Source organism: Ammospiza nelsoni, chromosome 8, assembly GCF_027579445.1.
Source record: "Ammospiza nelsoni isolate bAmmNel1 chromosome 8, bAmmNel1.pri, whole genome shotgun sequence".
Taxonomy (NCBI): domain Eukaryota; kingdom Metazoa; phylum Chordata; class Aves; order Passeriformes; family Passerellidae; genus Ammospiza; species Ammospiza nelsoni.
Window position 1 is genome coordinate 18111989 of NC_080640.1, and position 19001 is coordinate 18130989.

The window sequence follows — 19001 nt, forward strand, 5'->3', positions numbered from 1 at the left end:
CCTCTCTGACCTACATATGATTTCTGCCAGCATCAAACACCATATGGACTGTTTTCACCAACCACTTTCACAGCAGCTTCAGAATAGCAAAAAAATTTACAGAGACACTTTACCCAAATGTCTGCCAGCCAATGATGCTGAAAGGAGTTAAATTTTTCTACAGTGCATGTCTGGACAGAAAGCATGGGCTGGCAGTGAATGTGCCCAGACAGTAGTTCTCCTATTGCTACTTGCTAAGTTGTGGTAGGACTCTGTTAAATGGAAAGGATAATGTTTCTTTAAATGGTACGTTGTTTTGCAATCTTTTCCGGATTGCAAAAATTCAGAAATAACTGAATCACAGAAAACTCCACCATGATCCTTCATATGGAGTTTTCTGTTGTGGAACTAGAAGGGACAGGTTTCAGGCTGATGAACCCTTTCATCTCCTCCCAGTTCAGAACCTCAATAGTGACCAGTGACAAAAATTTGGTCAAGAGCTTCGGTTAGATACTCTGGAAAATTATCTTTTCTCATATAAATTTTGTTTTAAATTTTCTTATTATGGTTTTTGTGGGGAATATAACAGCCTTTCACAGGAGTTCAGCAACTGTTACAACATAGTGTTAGTCCCTCTTTAATGACTGCATTGTCTGTTGGTAGGACCATAGTATTATTAAACTATTTTTTTTAAGTATCTCAATAAGTCAAGTTACTAAGTCATGGTGAACAGCTGGAAGGATTCACATCTTATTACTTGAAGACATTTAAATCTTTCTGTCTGCTTAAGAGATCTAAAAGCATAGATGTATCTGATGAAAAGTCAATATATAAAATTAGTTGAGGTGGATACTCAGCAAGAAAAAAAGACCTTAAAACTGTTGAAGTTTTTTGAAATTAAAACAAAAGAATACAATGTCTACTAATAAGAACCTTCAGTCAGCCCTTATTATGGGGAAGAAAGCAGCTCTGCATTCCAGTTTAGTTCATAGGGAAGCTGGGTTTATTCAATCACAGCAGTGTGTATGTATGTGTTTACATGTCTGTGACTGTCCTCAGAGAATTTGGGAATCAAATGAGTAAAGGTCTCAGAATAAATTAAGTTTCTATAAGTGTCATGAAAATAGGTGCCTTGCAAAGGAAATGGATCTTGATTAAGTGCCTTTACAGAAGAAAAGGTCTCAGCATGAGCTTACCTCTACTCAGACCCTGGAGAGTCCACACAGGAGAGACCCCAAACAGAGAGAAGCCATCAGTCAACATCTGCACCTTATTAGACACTGAAGTCAATTAGGCCCAGAATATAGAACAATAGAAATGGGTTTTATTGATACTTGTGTTCAAGATCTTAATTCCATTAAGAAGACTCACTAAATTTCTAAATTGCCTCCTTGCAGTTTTCAGGTCCAGAATTTGTTATTTTGTCTAGTGAGCCACCCGTGACCTTACAGCTGCCTGGATCAATTGTGGTAAGAATGAACATTAAGAATCTAGAACTAATCCAGTGACATTTTAGTCAGGGTTCTTTGTAAGTAGCACCTGAGCCTCAAGCCAGCATTTTCTCCATGTCCTCCTCTCAAAACTAGCTGGAGTTCCTGCAGAGGTATTGAGACTTGAAAGGATATGCTTTAATTATTAGTGCTTTTTAGTTATTTCTGTTGGTGCAAAAAAAGCTTAATTTATCCTTCTCGGCTAAGAATGCTCACTTTAGCCCTAGAGCTATGAGACAAAGACGGTACAGCAAATCTGCAATATGACATCTAGTTCCAATGTATGGAACTTGTCCAGCTTGCAAGCACATGCTTTACTTTTCATCAAGATAAGGTAGAAAGTTGACAGAGACAGCAGTAAAAATGAGAGCAAAGCAAATTTGGAATTAGCCCCAAATCTAGAATAACCCTGGTGACTGGAGAATTTGAGTATGCTCAGCTGTTTTGTTGTGATTCTTTGGGTTTTAAGAAAATTAGAAAGGTTTGTGATATTAATTTATGAGAGGGAGACAGAGAATAGCATGGTGTGGTGCCCAATTCCATCAGGTTGCATAGAGACAGGCTACTTGTGAGCCTCAGTAATAAAATGCTGTGGAACTTGCACTGCTTGTACTTGGCACTCATTCTTCATTCTTTCTTGCATGTTCTTAGACTAAAAAAGGGAAATCCTATTTGTCCCAAAGGGATCTCAATGTGATTCTACTCAATGGGCAGTGCCTTGAGGTGCAATGTGACATCAAGACCAAGGCAAGAGATGTTTTCAACACTGTGGTGGCATATGCAAACTTGGCGGAACATTTCTACTTTGGCTTGGCTTACCTGAAAGGTAATGAGACAGTTAAGTACAGCTCTGTCCCTCAGTGCCTCTATAGTTACTTTATCAATGAATTCCAGTAAGAATTCATCAAAGAATCATTCAAGAATTCATCAAAGAATCATTCATCAAGAATTCATTCAAAGATCCTTTAAGATCCTTAGGTAGAAGCAGATACAAAGCTTGCACAGAAGTAAGGTATGTTGGATTGAACTGCACTGCACTCATGTAAAGCCTGTCTGCCCTAGGACTGTGCATCAGCACAGCCATAAAACATTTACAGGTTGATACTCCCAGGCAGAAATGGCTGTGTCCCAGCCTTGCACTCAAATAACACAGCCATGTAGCTCCAGCAGAAATTCCAGGAAGCATTGCACTGGGAAAGGCTGCCTGTGCTTATTCCTAGATATAAGTGGGATACAGGCTCAGCTGTGTTATCTACCAGACCCACATCTCCCCAGTCCCCTTCTGATGGCAGGCACAGCTGAGGCTCTGGGAAAGAGCACAACTTGTGTGTAGGGCATGAGGATTACAAAGGGGTGCAGAACCTGAGTGGTGAGAAGAATGCAAGCCCCATGAATCCTTGAGTGATTTCTCAGATACCATACTAATCCAACATCTAACATTTGTAATCCAAAATTACATACTGTCCTAAGTTCTACATCAAATGAGGAATAAGTTAAATCATGACACAGAGAAGTAAATCTCAGCTGACATCCCAAATCCATTTCATTTTTTATTGCTAGTGATGCACTCTATGAAGACAGCAGAACTAAGCTGCTGAAGTATATCCAGGTTTATCACAGAGCCCAAAATTCTCATTTCAGGTAAAGAATTCTTCTTTTTGGATGAGGACACCAAACTCTACAAAGTGGCCCCAGATGGCTGGAATGACCAACCCAAGAAGAAAATGTCCATCATTAATTTCACTCTCTTTATAAGGATAAAATTCTTTGTCAACCACTTTAATGTTATTCAGTAAGTGCAAAATTCTGCTGACTGAAGGAAAACCAGTAGCATTTAGAGATACTATCCAAAGCTCCTCCTGAGTTCCTAAATCCTTTTCTATTCCAGGCATGGCTTGACAAGGCATCAGTTTTACCTGCAGCTTCGTAAAGATATTTTGGAGGAGCGATTATATTGCAGTGATGAGACTGCCCTGAAACTCGGCGCTTTGGCTTTACAGGCAGAGCTTGGCAATTATGCTTCTGAGGTGTGCAGAAATAATACAGTATATCTCAGAGGTCTCTCTCTACAACTTTTGCAGCTTTTGTTTGTGACATAGAGTTTAAAGAAGAAATGTGAATAGCAGAGAACTTCAGTTAAGTCCTCCAGATAAGTCCTTCAGACTCAATTATAAAAATTATTAAAATATTCCTGATTATAGAGTAGTAATGAGCCAGGTGAATTTACCAGGGAATGTGGCAGAATGATGAGAGAGTCTAGGTCCTATAATTGATAATATATCCTAGAAACTCCAGAAAATCTGTAGAAATTTTCCAACACAGGCCCAGCTTGGATGCGCAGAGGGGCTTCAAGAGATTAGTAAATAAGGAAGACAAAAGCAAAGGCACACTTCAGAATTCACAGCTATCTTATGTGTAGGCTCAGATCCACAAGCCGCAAAGACAGGGAGGTCTCTGCATCTCTGAACTAGCTGTCCTAGTTTTCAAGTGTAAAGAAAACACCCATTTATGTTGGCTTCCATATCTTCACCTATGTAAATCAGGATAGCTCGGTTGATTGAACTCTGAGTGGTCAGATCCCCCATGGCAAGGGGTCCCCCACTGTAGATTGTACTGATGCAGCTGTAGCTGTCAGCTCTAAGAGCAGGACACACCTGCAGGCCCAGCTCCTTTCTCCCCTCTGCCCAAAGAAGTTTTAGCATCTGCCTGAGCACAGGGGCAAGAGGCAATTTGGCTGTCAGGGCACCACATGCTGTTCCCACTTTCCTTTGGGAAATGGCAGCAGGGTGACTTCTGCATATGGTTCACCCCGGAAATGAAATGCAATGAACAAGAAAAGTCAAGAAAGAACAAAAGGCTCCTATCTTTTTGTTTTTTCAATTTTTTCTCCCCCAGATGCATGGGAAGAGCTATTTTCGTGTTGAAGACTACGTCCCAGCCAGTCGAATAGAGAAAATGACCCTGGCATACGTACAGCGAGAGCTTGCTAAATTACATCGCATGAATCGCTCCCTATTTGAGGATGAAGCTGAACTGGAGTTTTTAAAGGTAACTTGCCATACCTCAAACACTATTTATTAATTTTGAGGCAGAAAGCCCCTCTCTATTTAACGTTGTCTATTTTCTTCTTGCCTGACACAGTGGATTTTAGATATGGTGAAAAAATTTGAATAGTCAACAAAAACCTCAGAATTTCATTCTGCTGTAGATAGTGTCACTTATCACTGAGAGTTTTTATAGCACGTTTTGGTGTATTTGCAGCATTCTAAGGTTTGATGTAAATTTTTGGCATGTTACCAACATGTCTGGGCTCCAGAAGATTATAAAACATGAGAATAAGCACTTTTTTGACTTCTGAAATTACAGCAGCTGTTCAGCCACTTCCTAAACATGTAGCAATTGTTTGTTTAAAAGTATCTGTGAGCCCTGGAAGGGAGGAAGGAATTATCTGAAGTATTTTCTCACTTGACTATTTCTCTAGGGCTCTAAAGTGTCATGATGATGTGGGATTTCACTTTTTTCCTGCTAGTTTCTCTTTCTCCCCAAACCTCTTTGCTTTCCATCAAATGAAAAATATCAGGGATTAGATAATGGATAAATACCAGTAGTCATTTTGCTGCAGTGCCCCATGCTGGTATTTATAGCATCATCTTAGTTTAGTTGCTATTTAATTATATTAGTTCCTCATCTAACACTGTCAGTGCAATTGAAGAAATAGATAGAAGCTTAGCCTTAATGACAGTCCCATCATGTGTGGCAAATCCCATGAAGAAAAAGCAGCTTTGTTAGTATCTGTTTCAATGAATAAATCTGTAGAAGGAGCCAACTCATCATAGAAAGTAAGAAAGACAGACCCCATGGCAAGAACATGTAAATTCCAAATATGAAAGGGATTAAAAATTAAAACCCAGATTCATCTAGTGATTATAGATGCCCCAGTTTTCAGGACCTGAACATTTGTACTTTGGTTACTTTCTGAGAAAACAGATCTTCTTAAAGTGTTTTATTTTGGTCACTGAAAAGCTCTGTTCACAATTGAAAAGTCATTTGAGGATTGTACATTAGCTTCCCAGAAAGAAAATGTAGGGTTTTTAGGATAAACTCACATTGGTCTGCAGATCAGACAGTAAATCCCAGTCATATTCCATAGTTCTGTAATGTGTCTGAGTCACATTTTAACACTTTTGTGGCCAAGTACAGGAGGTAGAAAGACAAACATGAACACCCAGAACCTCTGGGTGAGTTTCTCAGAATATCCCCTGCATGGTTAGATGGCAGGGGCAGACACTGGCTCCTCAGACACTCAGAAGCATTTTCTCCTCTATCTACCTTTCTTCCCATGAATCTTTCTGAGTAAGGCATGGTAAAAGCACTTTTTCTCTAAAGGTGACTCAGCAGCTTCCTGAATATGGAGTGTTATTCTATCGTGTGTCCCAAGAGAAGAAAGGGACAGAAGGGGACATCATCCTGGGAATCTGTGCCAAAGGCATCATCGTCTATGAGAACAAAAATCACACAAGAATTGCCAGTTTAAGATTTCAGTGGCGTGAAACAGAGAGAATTTCAGCTCATGTGAGTTGGAACTAACTGAATCTCTTTACTGCCTTCCTGTTGCTTTGATAAATTAATTGCATTCAGAACAAGAATTAGATTCACTCTGTATGGGCGAGTCCTTTCTGAAAAGAGTTTAAAATCAAAGCTGGATCTGGATGTGCATATGAACATACTGAGTTCTTTGTGAAGTATAGTTCTGCAGTATTTATGCCAAGGCCAAAGACAAATTACTATAAAATTGAATAATCTGGTGCTGACTATTACAGAGACTATGCCAAATCTCTCCACAGCATGTTCCATATCCATTCCTCTCTTGTCTTTACTGCTCTTTTCTTCTGTTTTTATGCCTACATCAGGTCATGGGATGATGTCTTCCACTTTCCAGATCTCATTATTCCCACCCTCATCTCTTAGTATATTGAAGACTGTTAACAAATGAGTATTGGTGATAAGACTGTGACCCATTTCTAAATGGGATTTTGACATTAGAGGTATATCAATGTACTGTTGTACAGTTTAGGTGTCAAACTGGATCACACATTTCCCAGCTTGTTTGCTCTCCAAAAATGGTCCTTCTCCCCCTTGAAGATATGTTCCTTCTCATATTAAATTTGTTTAATAATTTTAACATCTGTAGGGCCAAATTTTTCATTTTTAGCAACCTGCTATCACTGCATTCGATGTCCTAAGGTTCTTGACTTTTGACATAGAAGAGTTCTGATCCCAATGACAGACACCTGGCTTACAAGTGCTGAATTTACAACAGTCATTTACTGAGAACAAAAGGGATGCAGTCAGGCATAAATACAACTGAACAAACCAACAAGATTATATAAATGAACTGTCAGTGCCTCAGTGTAATGACTGATATATAAAGCAACCTGTGCTTTTTTATCCTCTTCAGAGAAAAAAATTCATGATTGAAAGCAGTTTCAGTGGTAAGAAACACACCTTCATTACTGATACAGCAAAGACATGTAAATACCTACTGGACCTCTGCTCTGCCCAGCACAAATTCAATGCACAGATGAATTCTAGGCAACTTCGTCAAACCTCATCAGGTACATTTTAAGCCTATGTTTGTGCTAGTCTGTATCAAGCCGAGTTTTTGTTTTATTTTTCAATGTGTCTCCAATTTCCTGCTGTCTCTCCATCCTCCAAGTCCCCTCTCAAGCCTACCCAATGAATATCTTCTTCATCACCGCCTTGTTTCAGAAAAATGAAATCTTTTGAGAGGACAGATTTTTATATAGCAGAGTCCAGACATCATTAAGCAAGTAGTAGATTTCACAGAAAGATAGAAAACTGGACAGCAAGTGTTACCACCAAGATGGTCCCCATTTGACTTCACTTGTGCAAACGACTCAGTTCCTTGGTGTCTCTCTGAACTTTGGAGAGCACATGTTCCTAGAGTTCCTATCTTCCCAGATATAAATATGCTGGAGTGGAAGGCCTGTGAAGGATGAGAAACTACCAACCTGGATAATTCAGACTCTGAAAGACAGATGTTTCTTATACACCAATCATTTACAAAATACACTTCACAGAAATATTCAGGTTTAAATTATATAGGGTTGTACATTTCACCTGTCTTTGTGGAAAATGCATTTGTAGTATAATTCACAGAAATTAAACCTAAATGCAGCATATGCTTTTTATGAAAGAAAACTCCTTCTACTCACTCCAAGGCCTAGGTATCCTTAAGGATAAAAGAACAAATATATCTGTAATATAAAGGATAAAAGAACCAATATAGCTGTAATTTTTTCCTGGCATATTCAAAACATTTAAATTTACTTTAAGCTTAAAAAATGCAATAATATCAGTGGATTTATCTTTGCTTCCCTTCTCTTGCTTCTCATTCAGAGGACAGTAAATTTGTGGAAATAGACAAATCGAATTCTGCGTATGCAGCTCAGCATGAACACCTTGCCCTTATTCAGAGACTGTCTCGCTCAGAGAATGTGCTCTATGGCGCAAACCTGGAAAACCTTTCTGCTGGGATGATGAGCAAATCTTGTGATAACCTCAGCGTGGAAACCAACAATAGGACTAGACACAAAAGCAACCTTGGCAGGTAGGTTTGCCTTTTCTCTCTGAACATGTGTAAGACTCAGGCATAAACTATTTTTTTTAAAGTTCTTACTGTGGTCACACCAAAAGGTCTGGGGCTCCATGGTGCCAGCAGTACTGCAAATGCAGGCACGAAGTTAATAGACTAAGAGAGAACAACTTGAAAAAGAATGACATTTAAATTTGTACCAGACTCAAGAATAAACCATTTATTGGGTTATGAGGAAGTATAAAAATGAGGAAGAATAAAGGTAAAATCTTCAATGTCTGTATCTTCACTGGAAATTATGGTATGTGAATTAAAAAACCATCAGGAGCTGGTTTTGAGCAGGAATGCAGAGATCATTACTTAGTTGATTCCTCCATGTCCAAATGTGCAATTCATAGGGAACAGTTCAAGAACTTCTCCTCTTTCTTTTGGTGCATTCACCTGTGTAGGTGGTTACTATAGCTGCACAGCCTCAAGATGAATTCTAGTGCCTTTTAGAGCACTAAGAGTTAGAATAGAGTCGAGGAGAACATGAACTACCAGAAAAACTTTCAGACATGGTTTTGTCTAAATGGACTAAATGAATGATGGGGAAGCTATGCTGTGTTTTCCTGATACATGCTGTCAGCTCAGAGCAAAACACAGGAGGAATCAGTCATGATGAGTGGTCTAATGGCAGTTGTTATTTGGAAGTAAATGCTGGCAAGGATAAACCACTTCTCCCCTAAAATGAAATATGTCCCAGAAATCAGAATACTCATTGAAAGGCTATAAACCTGTGCATTCCCAATTCGGCTCTGACAAATACCACTGCTGATTTTTTTATTGTAACAGTCTTCCTTTCCTGCCCTGCAGGTCTCTATCAGGGCTATCCCAGTCAGAAATGCACATCAATTTGAATGGAAAGCAAAGGAGTTATGATTTTCTCTCTATCCATTCAACTCAGAACACTATCAGTGGTGAGTATATTAATCATAAAGAGAGACAGTACCCTTCCACGTTTATTGTTTAAATAGAAGGAGACCAACATGTATTTTACTTACAGATTAAAGACTATCTTTTTTTCCTTCTAATCCTGGAAATTAGTCCAGAGTTTAGCAAGACAAGCTGTTTTCTTCCCCTTAAGTCCCACTTTGCATCAGGTTCAGTGGTAAGGGACTTGGTGGTAAAATGATTCTATAATGGTGCCTAATGCTCTACAGAGACGTAGTTCAGTATACCCAGAGACTCTTGCATGGTACAATATCCCTGTGCTCAGAGGTCATTGTTTGGTTCAAAACTGAGATCTACAACTCAATAAATAATGCATGAGGCAGCATAGGCTCCAGGTCTTTACTCTGCTCTTGCACTTGCATGATACTAAGGACTGAATATCTAATTTTCTATCAGAAGCCAGACTGCAGGCACATGGGGAGCCAATCTATGGAACATGAAGTTATGCTTATCTGGTTAGTCTATTTAAAAATTAGAACACTACTATAAACACACTGTGGCAGTTGCCCAATGTTAAGTAGTCACCGTTGCAATCAGTGTTGGTTGGATTGCACCTTCAGGTCCCACAGGGCCTAAGGCTAGAGCCCACAGGAGATTTTGTGTCCAAATCACCCTCAGGTTCAATGGGCACTACATGCTTGACTCTTTAAATATTCTAATCTTAATAAAAACATTGCAGAAAAACATATATTGTCCCAGAAAGGAACATTGTAGGACAAAGTCGCACAGCTCTGTAAAGTTTTTTAGAAAGAATGAAAACTTCTGAACACTTGTTTGAGCTTCCTTCCAGAATTAGATTGATTCAAAGTAACAGTAATGTTGAAGTCAAGGATAAAACATATATTAATTTTGAAGCCTTAGTTTTGCATACTACATGAATATTCCCAGCATGCTGTCTCCTAGCATTAATCTACATTTATTCTAGCTGTTTTGTTTCTGCAGCACCTGGATCACCAGCCACCCAAAAGGAAGTTTTGCTAAGTGGTCTAGAAAGAGAAATCATATGTGTCAGCCTAAAACGTGACCCTAAGAATGGATTTGGTAAGTAAGGAACATAAATGTTTTGTTTGTTACTGGGACTATCAGGTCCCGGTGCTAACACTGATGCTTGCTAACTCAGGCTGGGCAAGACTGTAAAATCCTTTAGTCCATTTATTCTTCTTATAGAGTAAGAGTACCAATCTTTGTGAAGGACTCAGAATTTCCAGGACTGAAAAGGACTAAGAACAAAAATCAAGACCATGACATTTTCAGAGGATTAAATAAGGCCACAGAGACCAAAGGAACCAAGTGCTAAGAGTAGATTGAGAAAACCACGGTTTTAGTTTTGTATCTGAAATACACATGTACTCATTTTATTTATCTTAGACCTTACAGGTGGTGCCTGTGAGAGTGTAAAATATTTACACCAACTTTGCATAAATGTTTCCCAACTTTTGGATTATTATCTGGATAATATTTTTGTTATATAATACATTAATCACACTGTATCGAGTTCTTGTGGATGACTTCAGAAGTTCAGACCATCATGTTTTACAAATGACCATTAATACAATTAAAAATCAAATTTATAAATGGTGCAGGTCTGTGTGTAACATCCTAATCCCAAATTCAACTATTACAGAAGTGAGAAGAATATATTTCAATAGTCAGAGTTAGGATAGTGAAACTGAACTAGTGAACAATAGATTTCATTTTCTTAGATCTCTTTCATGGCCCTCCTCAGGTTTCCTGTTTGCATGATGCAGAATGACGTTCAAATTTATCTCATGAGCTTTTATACCATTTCCCTCCTGCAGGTGTTAAATGCTGCAGGTCCACCTAGTTCATGACTCATGAAATACAGTAGTTAGAGTCTCTAGAAGTACTGAGCCAGGAAAACGTTATTATTGGGAAATCATATCTAAGTAGTGATCAAAGTCACCAGCACACTTTAATTATAATGTAAGTTTAAAGCTCTCCCAAGTCAAGACCTTGATGCCCCGTAAATCAAAGCTCCCCATCCTTCAGATCATGTACAAAAGGTATGCCACTGGAGTAAGAGCCTTTTGTGCTCCTAAGATTCATCTTTTTTAATACTGCCAGTGTTTGCATTCTCATGCTATCTCGTTTTTGCAGGTTTTGTAATTATTGGAGGAGAAAATGTAGGAAAATTAGACCTCGGTATCTTTATCGCTTCAATTATCCCTGGGGGACCTGCAGACCGAGCTGGAAATATCAAACCAGGTCATTTTCTGCACTTTTTAATTAGAATTAAAATACTTGCATAGTTTAAAGTTAGCTTCTCTGGATTTATTTCCTTATTTAGATGTGCTTTCTCTTGCTTTTATCTTTTTTTTCTTAAGGAGGACGACTCATCTCTGTGAATAATATCAGTCTGGAGGGTGTTTCATTTAATACTGCAGTTAAAATCATACAGAACTCTCCTGATGAAGTGGAGCTCATCATCTCTCAACCCAAAGGTATAAAGGCAAAGGCCTCTGCTGGCTCTGGGATGCTAATGGTTAACTCAGGACACTCATCTCTAATGGGCACTGGGATGTAGTACTACATTCCTGCTACTGACTGCCAGTTAGAAAAACCATACACTAAAATAGTTGACTTCTGGTAGGTACCATGTAGCAGGTCTCTGCTACATCAGTGTGAAAAAATCTATTATGGGCTGCCTCGCTGAAGACTACAGGAATTTTGGCATTTCTTTCACTGACAGAGAGGCATAGTCCTCTGCAGTGAGGAAGCAAACACATTTCTGAACATGTACAATAGCAGTGCTCCATTTTACATTGACTAACTCATTTTACAGATCTGATTTCACAATCAGTTGAAATAAGTAGCTACTTTGTCCCCTTGTGCTGGGTTATAATAATATTTTTCTTCAAGTTTACTTGCTACTTGCATTTAACGATATTTTATTTTGGTATGGCTTTACAGACATGTATGAAGAAGGATTAAATGAAGAAAAGAATCTATCAAGAGGAAACAGCACTAGTGGATCTGAGATCTCTTGTGTAGACAGTGGGAGAAAAAAGATTCAGGATTGTCATACAGCTCTCCCCAAAGAACAGGACACAAATACAGAACTTGAGAAGACTCTCCCTTGGAATTTAGCATCAAAACTGAGCCCTAGGATTCCAGCTCCTTCAGCTAATAGCCTGGATATAGAGGTAACTGAGATTTTGATGCTGCTCAGTAATGTTACACCCAGCACACAACACACAACATACCAGATACATGTAGAAGGGAAAGTCATTGTGAAGGAAAGGAGATAGAAAACCTTGAAATAAATTACATTGGAAATGTCAAAATGATGGACATATCTAAAGTATGTGAATAAATGGGGAAACTGTTCTACAAAATGTTTTAAAAATTCTCCTTCCTTTTCCAGTGGAGGGACAAAATTTTGATTATATTCTTGCAGTCTTTTAAGTTTTCAAACCAGTCCCAGAACATGCCATGTCTAATTTCCTACTTCTAGACATCCTCCCTATATATACTCGGGTTATGTGCATTTAGACGATTGCATTTTGAGTAGCATTAGCTTAAGCTTCCAATAATATCAGATATAAATGCTATCGCTCCAGGTTTACAGTGACAGCAGGATCAAACCTTTTACATCTTCTGGAAATGCTCTCTTCATTTTTTTTAATTCATTCCCCTCCCCCCTTTCTTTCTAAACCAAGATGCTGTAATCTCATTAAAGTTTTTATTTTTGAGACAGGCAGCTGATTCTTCCCACTTACCATCTCCATCAGAAACCAACTCAAAGGAAGTCTACACGGTGGAGCTTCTTAAAGAAGATGGGACTTTTGGAATCAGTGTGACTGCAAGTGTCACTGTTAATCTTTAATTGTCTGTCAAATTGTTACCTGACTGAGAACAAAGACAGGAGAAGATAGGCTGATAACAGAAACTGTTAGCATGGCACATTGTGAACCTAAGTGTCCACTGATTGACACAGAAGGCATGAAGTACTGTCTCTGCTCATTGCCTGGTTCTCACCCACACCATCTGGGAAAGAAGTGTCCTGGCATAAAGCACGTGGCAGTACAAACCCTTTTTGTCCTGACTTGATGTGAGAACAAAACCTACCACTGAAAGCAGAGTTTGGTCAGGGAGGACTAGAGAAGGTCGGGGGGACTAGAGAAGAAATATCTGCCACATTTGGATAACAAGTCCTTGTCCTAGCTATTTAATTTGAATTTACCCCTCCAGGCTGAGATGTCTCTACAGTCCTTGCTGAAATGGAATGTAAAGCAACAGCCATTTCATTGTCTGCAGAAGAAATTAAGGGCCATCTTTTTCATCTGAATTTGGCCAGGGGATGTAGATGGACAGAACATGATTCTTAGGTTAATTTGAAATTTCTCTGAGTGTTCAAGTTCAGATCCATGCTTAATATATTGTCCAAAAGATTAGTAATTGAAGAATGGATATTGCACAGCTTAGAAGCTGAGTTAGAGAATAACTGAAAGATGCAAGACCATTTTATGTGAGCATAGGGAGAAATTTATGAACATTTAGTAAAGAGTTTTATGTAGTCACATTGAAATACATTGCATTTTCCTGAGAAAATAAGATTACTGCCTATGGAAGTACATTACAACCAGATGAGGTTTTAGAGTAATGGGGTTTGAAGTAATTTCCTCTTTCCCTTTTCCCCAGTATTTAAAGAAGAAAGCAATTCCTGTAGCAGTTACTTTGCAATGCATGTGTAAGTTGCTTTGATGTTTACCACAGGAAGAATATATGAAGACTCTAATCTGTGGGCATGTTTTGCAGGGTGGAATTAACACCAGTGTGCGTCATGGTGGGATATATGTGAAGTCAATTATTCCCAGGGGACCAGCAGATAAGGATGGACAAATAAAGATAGGTAACATGTCTGGCAATAAAACCCTGGGCTGCAGTGAGTTCACTGTTAGTGTGAACAATGGAACACATTTGGGATTGGAGGTGCTACAACTGTAAAGTGTAAGATATGGTCCATCATTCCTCAGCCTGTCTCTGTACTACATGTAGGAATCCCACTGAAAAAACAGAAGCCTCACACCAACACTGTAGAGTTACCTTCTGTGGCTGCCATCAGGCTAGTGACTCTGACATCATTGTTACTGTGCTAACCAGATGCTATCACTGCATTTACTTACAGAATACCCTGGAATGCTTGAGCTGCTGGTTATAGAGTGCTGTGCAGCAAGCAGTATTGCTTTCCTATGAATTAATATTAATTTGACACATGTAAGAAAGAAGACCTATTGTAACGTGGGCAGCCTCAAGGTTTACACCCTCTGAACCTGAACATCAAAGCAACTGGATGTTCTTTTTTTTTTTACCTCAGGTGATCGTCTGCTGGAAGTAGATGGCATCAGCCTCTGTGGCATCACCCACAAACAGGCTGTGGAGCACCTTAAGAAATCTGGCCAGGTTTGTGCAAGAGCAGAGATCAATAAGATACACAGTACACTAAACTGGTATGAAGCACAGTAGCCAATCTTGGCCAAAAGAACCATCCCTCCCTCTGCTCCAACCCTATTCCTCTAAACAGAAAAGGAAAAAAGGCTTAGGACCCACTGTGTCCTGTGTAACTGGAACCTGTTTATCACTGTTTTAGATTGCCAGACTGGTTCTAGAAAGGGGAAACTACCAATTCACAGAGCCTTGTCAGACTGCTAATGACAGAAAGGAGGACCAATGTGCAGTTGTTTCTGTGGCAACATCCCTCACAGATGGCACCAAGGACTGCTGCTTTTTGACAGATGGTAAGTGATAAAGAAGGAACTCAGGGTGACTTCCTACGATGTACAGGAAAGGAATGAATGAAAATAATTCTATGAAATTTCTTTGGGTTGGAAGGAAAACCGTACACTGAATAGAATTATAATATTCAATATTAATGACATAATCAAAAATCAATTCTGAAAAATATATTTCTAATGTTCATGGAGTTATAGAGGCTAGATATAGCTGAATTTACCCTAGTCATCACTACTGTATCTCTCAGCCTTTGTGAGACTGGGCTGGCAAGGGACACACTGTCTGTACCCCACAGCAGTCTCGGGCAGGAAGCAGCTGTGTGGATGTGGCCAGGCTGTTACCCAGGGAGAGCCTCACCAGCACAGCTGATGATGCTCTGACAGTGATGAAGCTGGAGGGAACTGGAGACTCACCACTTAATTTCTCAAAAGCACAAGATTTAGAGATCACTTACACAGAATTTACCCAACAAATAAATGCTGTATCATTAACTGAAGGTTGTCTCATAAGCACCAAGCCTGAACCATACTTTTCCATGGGGCAGTTACTCCACTGGAATTCAGCTACAAGCATGGTGTTTGGGAAAGGCCTGAACTAACTACAGAAGAGTAAAATCTATGCAACACTTACAGAAGAATATCATAAAAAGATAGCATGTGAATCTCTTTGTGTTGGTACAAAAAGCTTTTCCCTTTATGGACTGGTACCAGACTGTGAGCACGTGGTGGAATAGATTCCAGTTCTCCCTATTCTGACTGTGAGATTTCAAAGACTTACATAAGATAAAGGAACACCCAAACCTTCTTTTGACTTTATTATTAGTAGATCTACCCCTGCAGCACACAGGTAAAAAGTCTTTTGAGAGTATAGTTTATATTGGCTCCTCAGGGGGTACATATGCCATGGTTCCCACTTTTTTCCCAATCTCTGATTTGAGCAGATAACACATTTGAAGTGAAATTAACCAAGAATTCTGGAGGCCTTGGATTTAGTGTTCTGCAGATGGAAGGAGATGCTTGTGAACACCTTGGAGGAGCTATTGTCAGGATCAAAAGACTGTTTCCAGGGCAGCCAGCGGAAGAGAATGGAGAAATTGAAGTTGGAGATGTCATTTTAGCTGTGAATGGGAAACCTCTCAAAGGGCTCCTGTATCAGGTAGCAGGAAGTGTTATTATTGGGGCTCCATCTGGGTAACAGGTTAATAAGGACAATGCATTTAAACTTAATTATCACCAGAGGGAGGCAGAATTTGCATACAATTAATCCGATTTCTGTGTAGGATTCTTCTCTAGAACTCCTACGTAGAATTTCCGTTCTAAATGAATTCTGACAGTGAATTTCATCTGCTATTTAATTTCTAAGTTTCTACCATTAATGTATGAATTCTATTGTTAGATGCACACCAGTTGTTAATTAGTTGGAATCTTTGTTGCTTTTATGCATGATTGGAACAATTTTACCCTGTGGTCATTTGTGCTTTGTAATGTCATGCTAAATATAATGCCCCAGATTCAAATTTCTACCAAGATTGGTAAGTCCTGTGTAAGTTTTTAACCTGGAATGAGAAATTCTATGCTCAGTAAAGAAATTAAATAGATTTATTTTTCTTTGTTGGAATACAACAGTTTGGGGAGCTATGCTGAAATAATTAACAAAAGATGTTACTACCACATGTGGTTTGAATGAATTTTCCTGAAAATTCTGTTTTCTTCAAGAAAAGAAAATGAATCAACCTAAATCTATGTGCATGATGGCAAAGTGCAAGTTTGTAAATAGGACTGACTTTAGATACATGTTCACCTATAAACTATGGTCCATTTGTATGACAATCCTTCAGTCGTGAATGTTGGCCCTCATACCTCTGGTATGAGAGAAATATAGCATTCACTATACAAATTTTCTCCATCTCAGTTGGTAAAATGACAGGTAAGATTTACTCTGTCCCATCAGAAATATAACATTTCTTCTTTCTGTTTAGGATGTCCTGCACTTGTTAAGAGGAGCTCCTCGAGAAGTTACACTGCTACTTTGCAGACCACCAAAAGGTGTTCTTCCAGAAATAGAGCCGATTGCCCTGGTAAGGCAAAGCTTCTGACAGAAACTTGCTTCTGTAAACCTGCAAAGACACTACTACATTTTCTATCCAGTCTTGAACAAGGCAACTTTCCCTTTTCTCCGAGGCCCTCAATTCCATTTCTTTCCTGGTTTCAACTCAGCCCGCGAAGTTCAATTTATAGTTTCTTAGCAACCAAAATAATACAAATCTGGCAGACATTAAACATATTTATCCTAGTTAAGTTGCTGTACTATCTTTGGAGTGAAACAGCACGTACCCAAGCAGGTCTTCTAGTGGGGCTTCTAAAAATGCTCTACCAGATCCTCAGCCAGAAACTACAGATATTCTAAAATGCAGCTATTTTAACTCCCCAAAGTGAGAAGAAAATAAAGAACTTTTCCTATCCAGACTATCTCTTAATGAAGTTATAATAATAACTAATAGTTATAATAATAGCTAATAGTTATAATAATAACTAATAATAGTTTTAACTAGTTATTCAGGTTCTTATTGATAGTTAGCAGAATCTGCAGGGGGAAAACCAAAACACAAACAAACAAAAAATACCCCCAAACCATAGACACTGCAGAGACTAAAATATAGCCATTAGATGTGCTAGCATCATTACTCCTGCTTCTTGAAGACACCTCATGGACAGTACTCTTATAAGGAAAATGCATTAGCACTACTCTTGCTCCATTCAGAATGGCCCACCGATGGTTGCCATCCCACTAGGATTTATAGCACCCGCAGGCAGACAGAAGTGACAGTCACAACCATCTCCAGATATCAAACTGACTCCTGCTGCTCTGCTACAGCGTGCCCTTGGCTGATTTCTATGGTCAGTCGCATGGGAGTCAAGTCTGGAAACTCCTTCCATGGAATGAAGAGAATACAGACACAACATTGAGGCATGATATGAACAGACACATTAAAAAATAACCTCTAGCAAATAATTCATTAGGAAAAGTGACCTGGTGGAGTCGTTTTGATTGGAATTCTTGTAGAATGGGAAAAGTAAGCATTAAGACAAAATTATTATTTGGTTAGAGAGTACCTTCTTTTTTTTCTCCTTCCTCCCAGCTACCATTTGGTATTTTCCCATTCAGAAGCTCGTTAATATTGCCTTTTCAAAATATTTTGCTCTTGAAGGAAAATGATGGGAGATTATAAAGGAGTTACACTAACTTTTCTGGTTTTTTAATAGACTCCAGCACCATCTCCAATTAAGGACTTTGTGGCAGAAATGCCAAGCAGCACAGGGGCAGGAAACAGCATGGATCAATCTACCAGTGATGGAAGTAGCACCTCTCCAGACCTCGAAGACTGCCTTGATTCTCCAGTGGGAGAAGATTTCAGTGAGCCTCCTGAGGATGACAGCTCAGCTTACGAAGAGCAGGAAGCTGAGTTTCAAGAGAAACCCATACAGAAACTCCCAACTTCCAGAGAAAGTTTCTATAAGCATCTTTGGAAGATTCATCAAGAAGCTTCCAGTTCTGAAGTCTTCCACTCTCTAGAGGAGGAAGTGAAGCAGAACTGCTACTCACCATGTGAGTTTGGGCAGGCCAAAAGGTAGGGAATACCAAAACCTGTTCTCCAGCCTTTCCTTTGACTCTTAGGACTTTGAAAGGTAATTGCTTAGGTTTAAGTACAGGGCTCTCTGCTTCTAATCACTCCTGATTACTAAAGATTTTGTTTTATTATCTGATTCTGACTCACCTAATCTGCTTTCCCTATTTACTGTCATCTTATTAGAATTTTGCATAAGTCTGCATTGAGAGTTCTGCACCATTGTAATCATTTATGCTGCTCAGCTGAAGGTGGTTGCCATTTGAAATCAGTGGAAAGATACCTGTTCACCTCAACAGGAAACAAATACTTTTATTGATTATATGATCTTTTTCTTTCATTTTTTTTCAGAGTTGACTTAAATAGGCATCAAATTTTTTTCTTATCCTGCGAGCTCTTAATTTCAAATTTTTTCATAGGAAATAAAAACACCTCAGAAGAGAAACTGTGATGAAGGAGGGAAAAAAAGGGTTATTTTATGTTTTCTGGCCTTCAGAAGCCAATAGAACCCGAGCCAGAGGAGTTATACAATATAATATAGTGC

General features: G+C 39.0%; 1 protein-coding gene across 1 annotated transcript in view; it reads left to right on the forward strand.

Annotated features, from left to right (window-relative positions):
• The window catches only part of FRMPD2 (FERM and PDZ domain containing 2), a 62090-nt gene that overhangs the window by 16944 nt on the left and 26145 nt on the right, over positions 1-19001 (forward strand). Inside the window, exons 9-28 of the mRNA XM_059477654.1 lie at positions 1377-1448; positions 2121-2295; positions 3111-3261; positions 3358-3496; positions 4365-4517; positions 5856-6041; positions 6928-7084; positions 7890-8100; positions 8941-9044; positions 10021-10119; positions 11197-11304; positions 11424-11540; positions 12010-12242; positions 12797-12901; positions 13858-13951; positions 14417-14502; positions 14690-14837; positions 15773-15987; positions 16811-16909; positions 18096-18460. Coding sequence (XP_059333637.1) covers positions 1377-1448; positions 2121-2295; positions 3111-3261; positions 3358-3496; positions 4365-4517; positions 5856-6041; positions 6928-7084; positions 7890-8100; positions 8941-9044; positions 10021-10119; positions 11197-11304; positions 11424-11540; positions 12010-12242; positions 12797-12901; positions 13858-13951; positions 14417-14502; positions 14690-14837; positions 15773-15987; positions 16811-16909; positions 18096-18460 — 3017 coding nt within the window. The remainder of the gene's footprint in view (positions 1-1376; positions 1449-2120; positions 2296-3110; positions 3262-3357; positions 3497-4364; positions 4518-5855; positions 6042-6927; positions 7085-7889; positions 8101-8940; positions 9045-10020; positions 10120-11196; positions 11305-11423; positions 11541-12009; positions 12243-12796; positions 12902-13857; positions 13952-14416; positions 14503-14689; positions 14838-15772; positions 15988-16810; positions 16910-18095; positions 18461-19001) is intronic.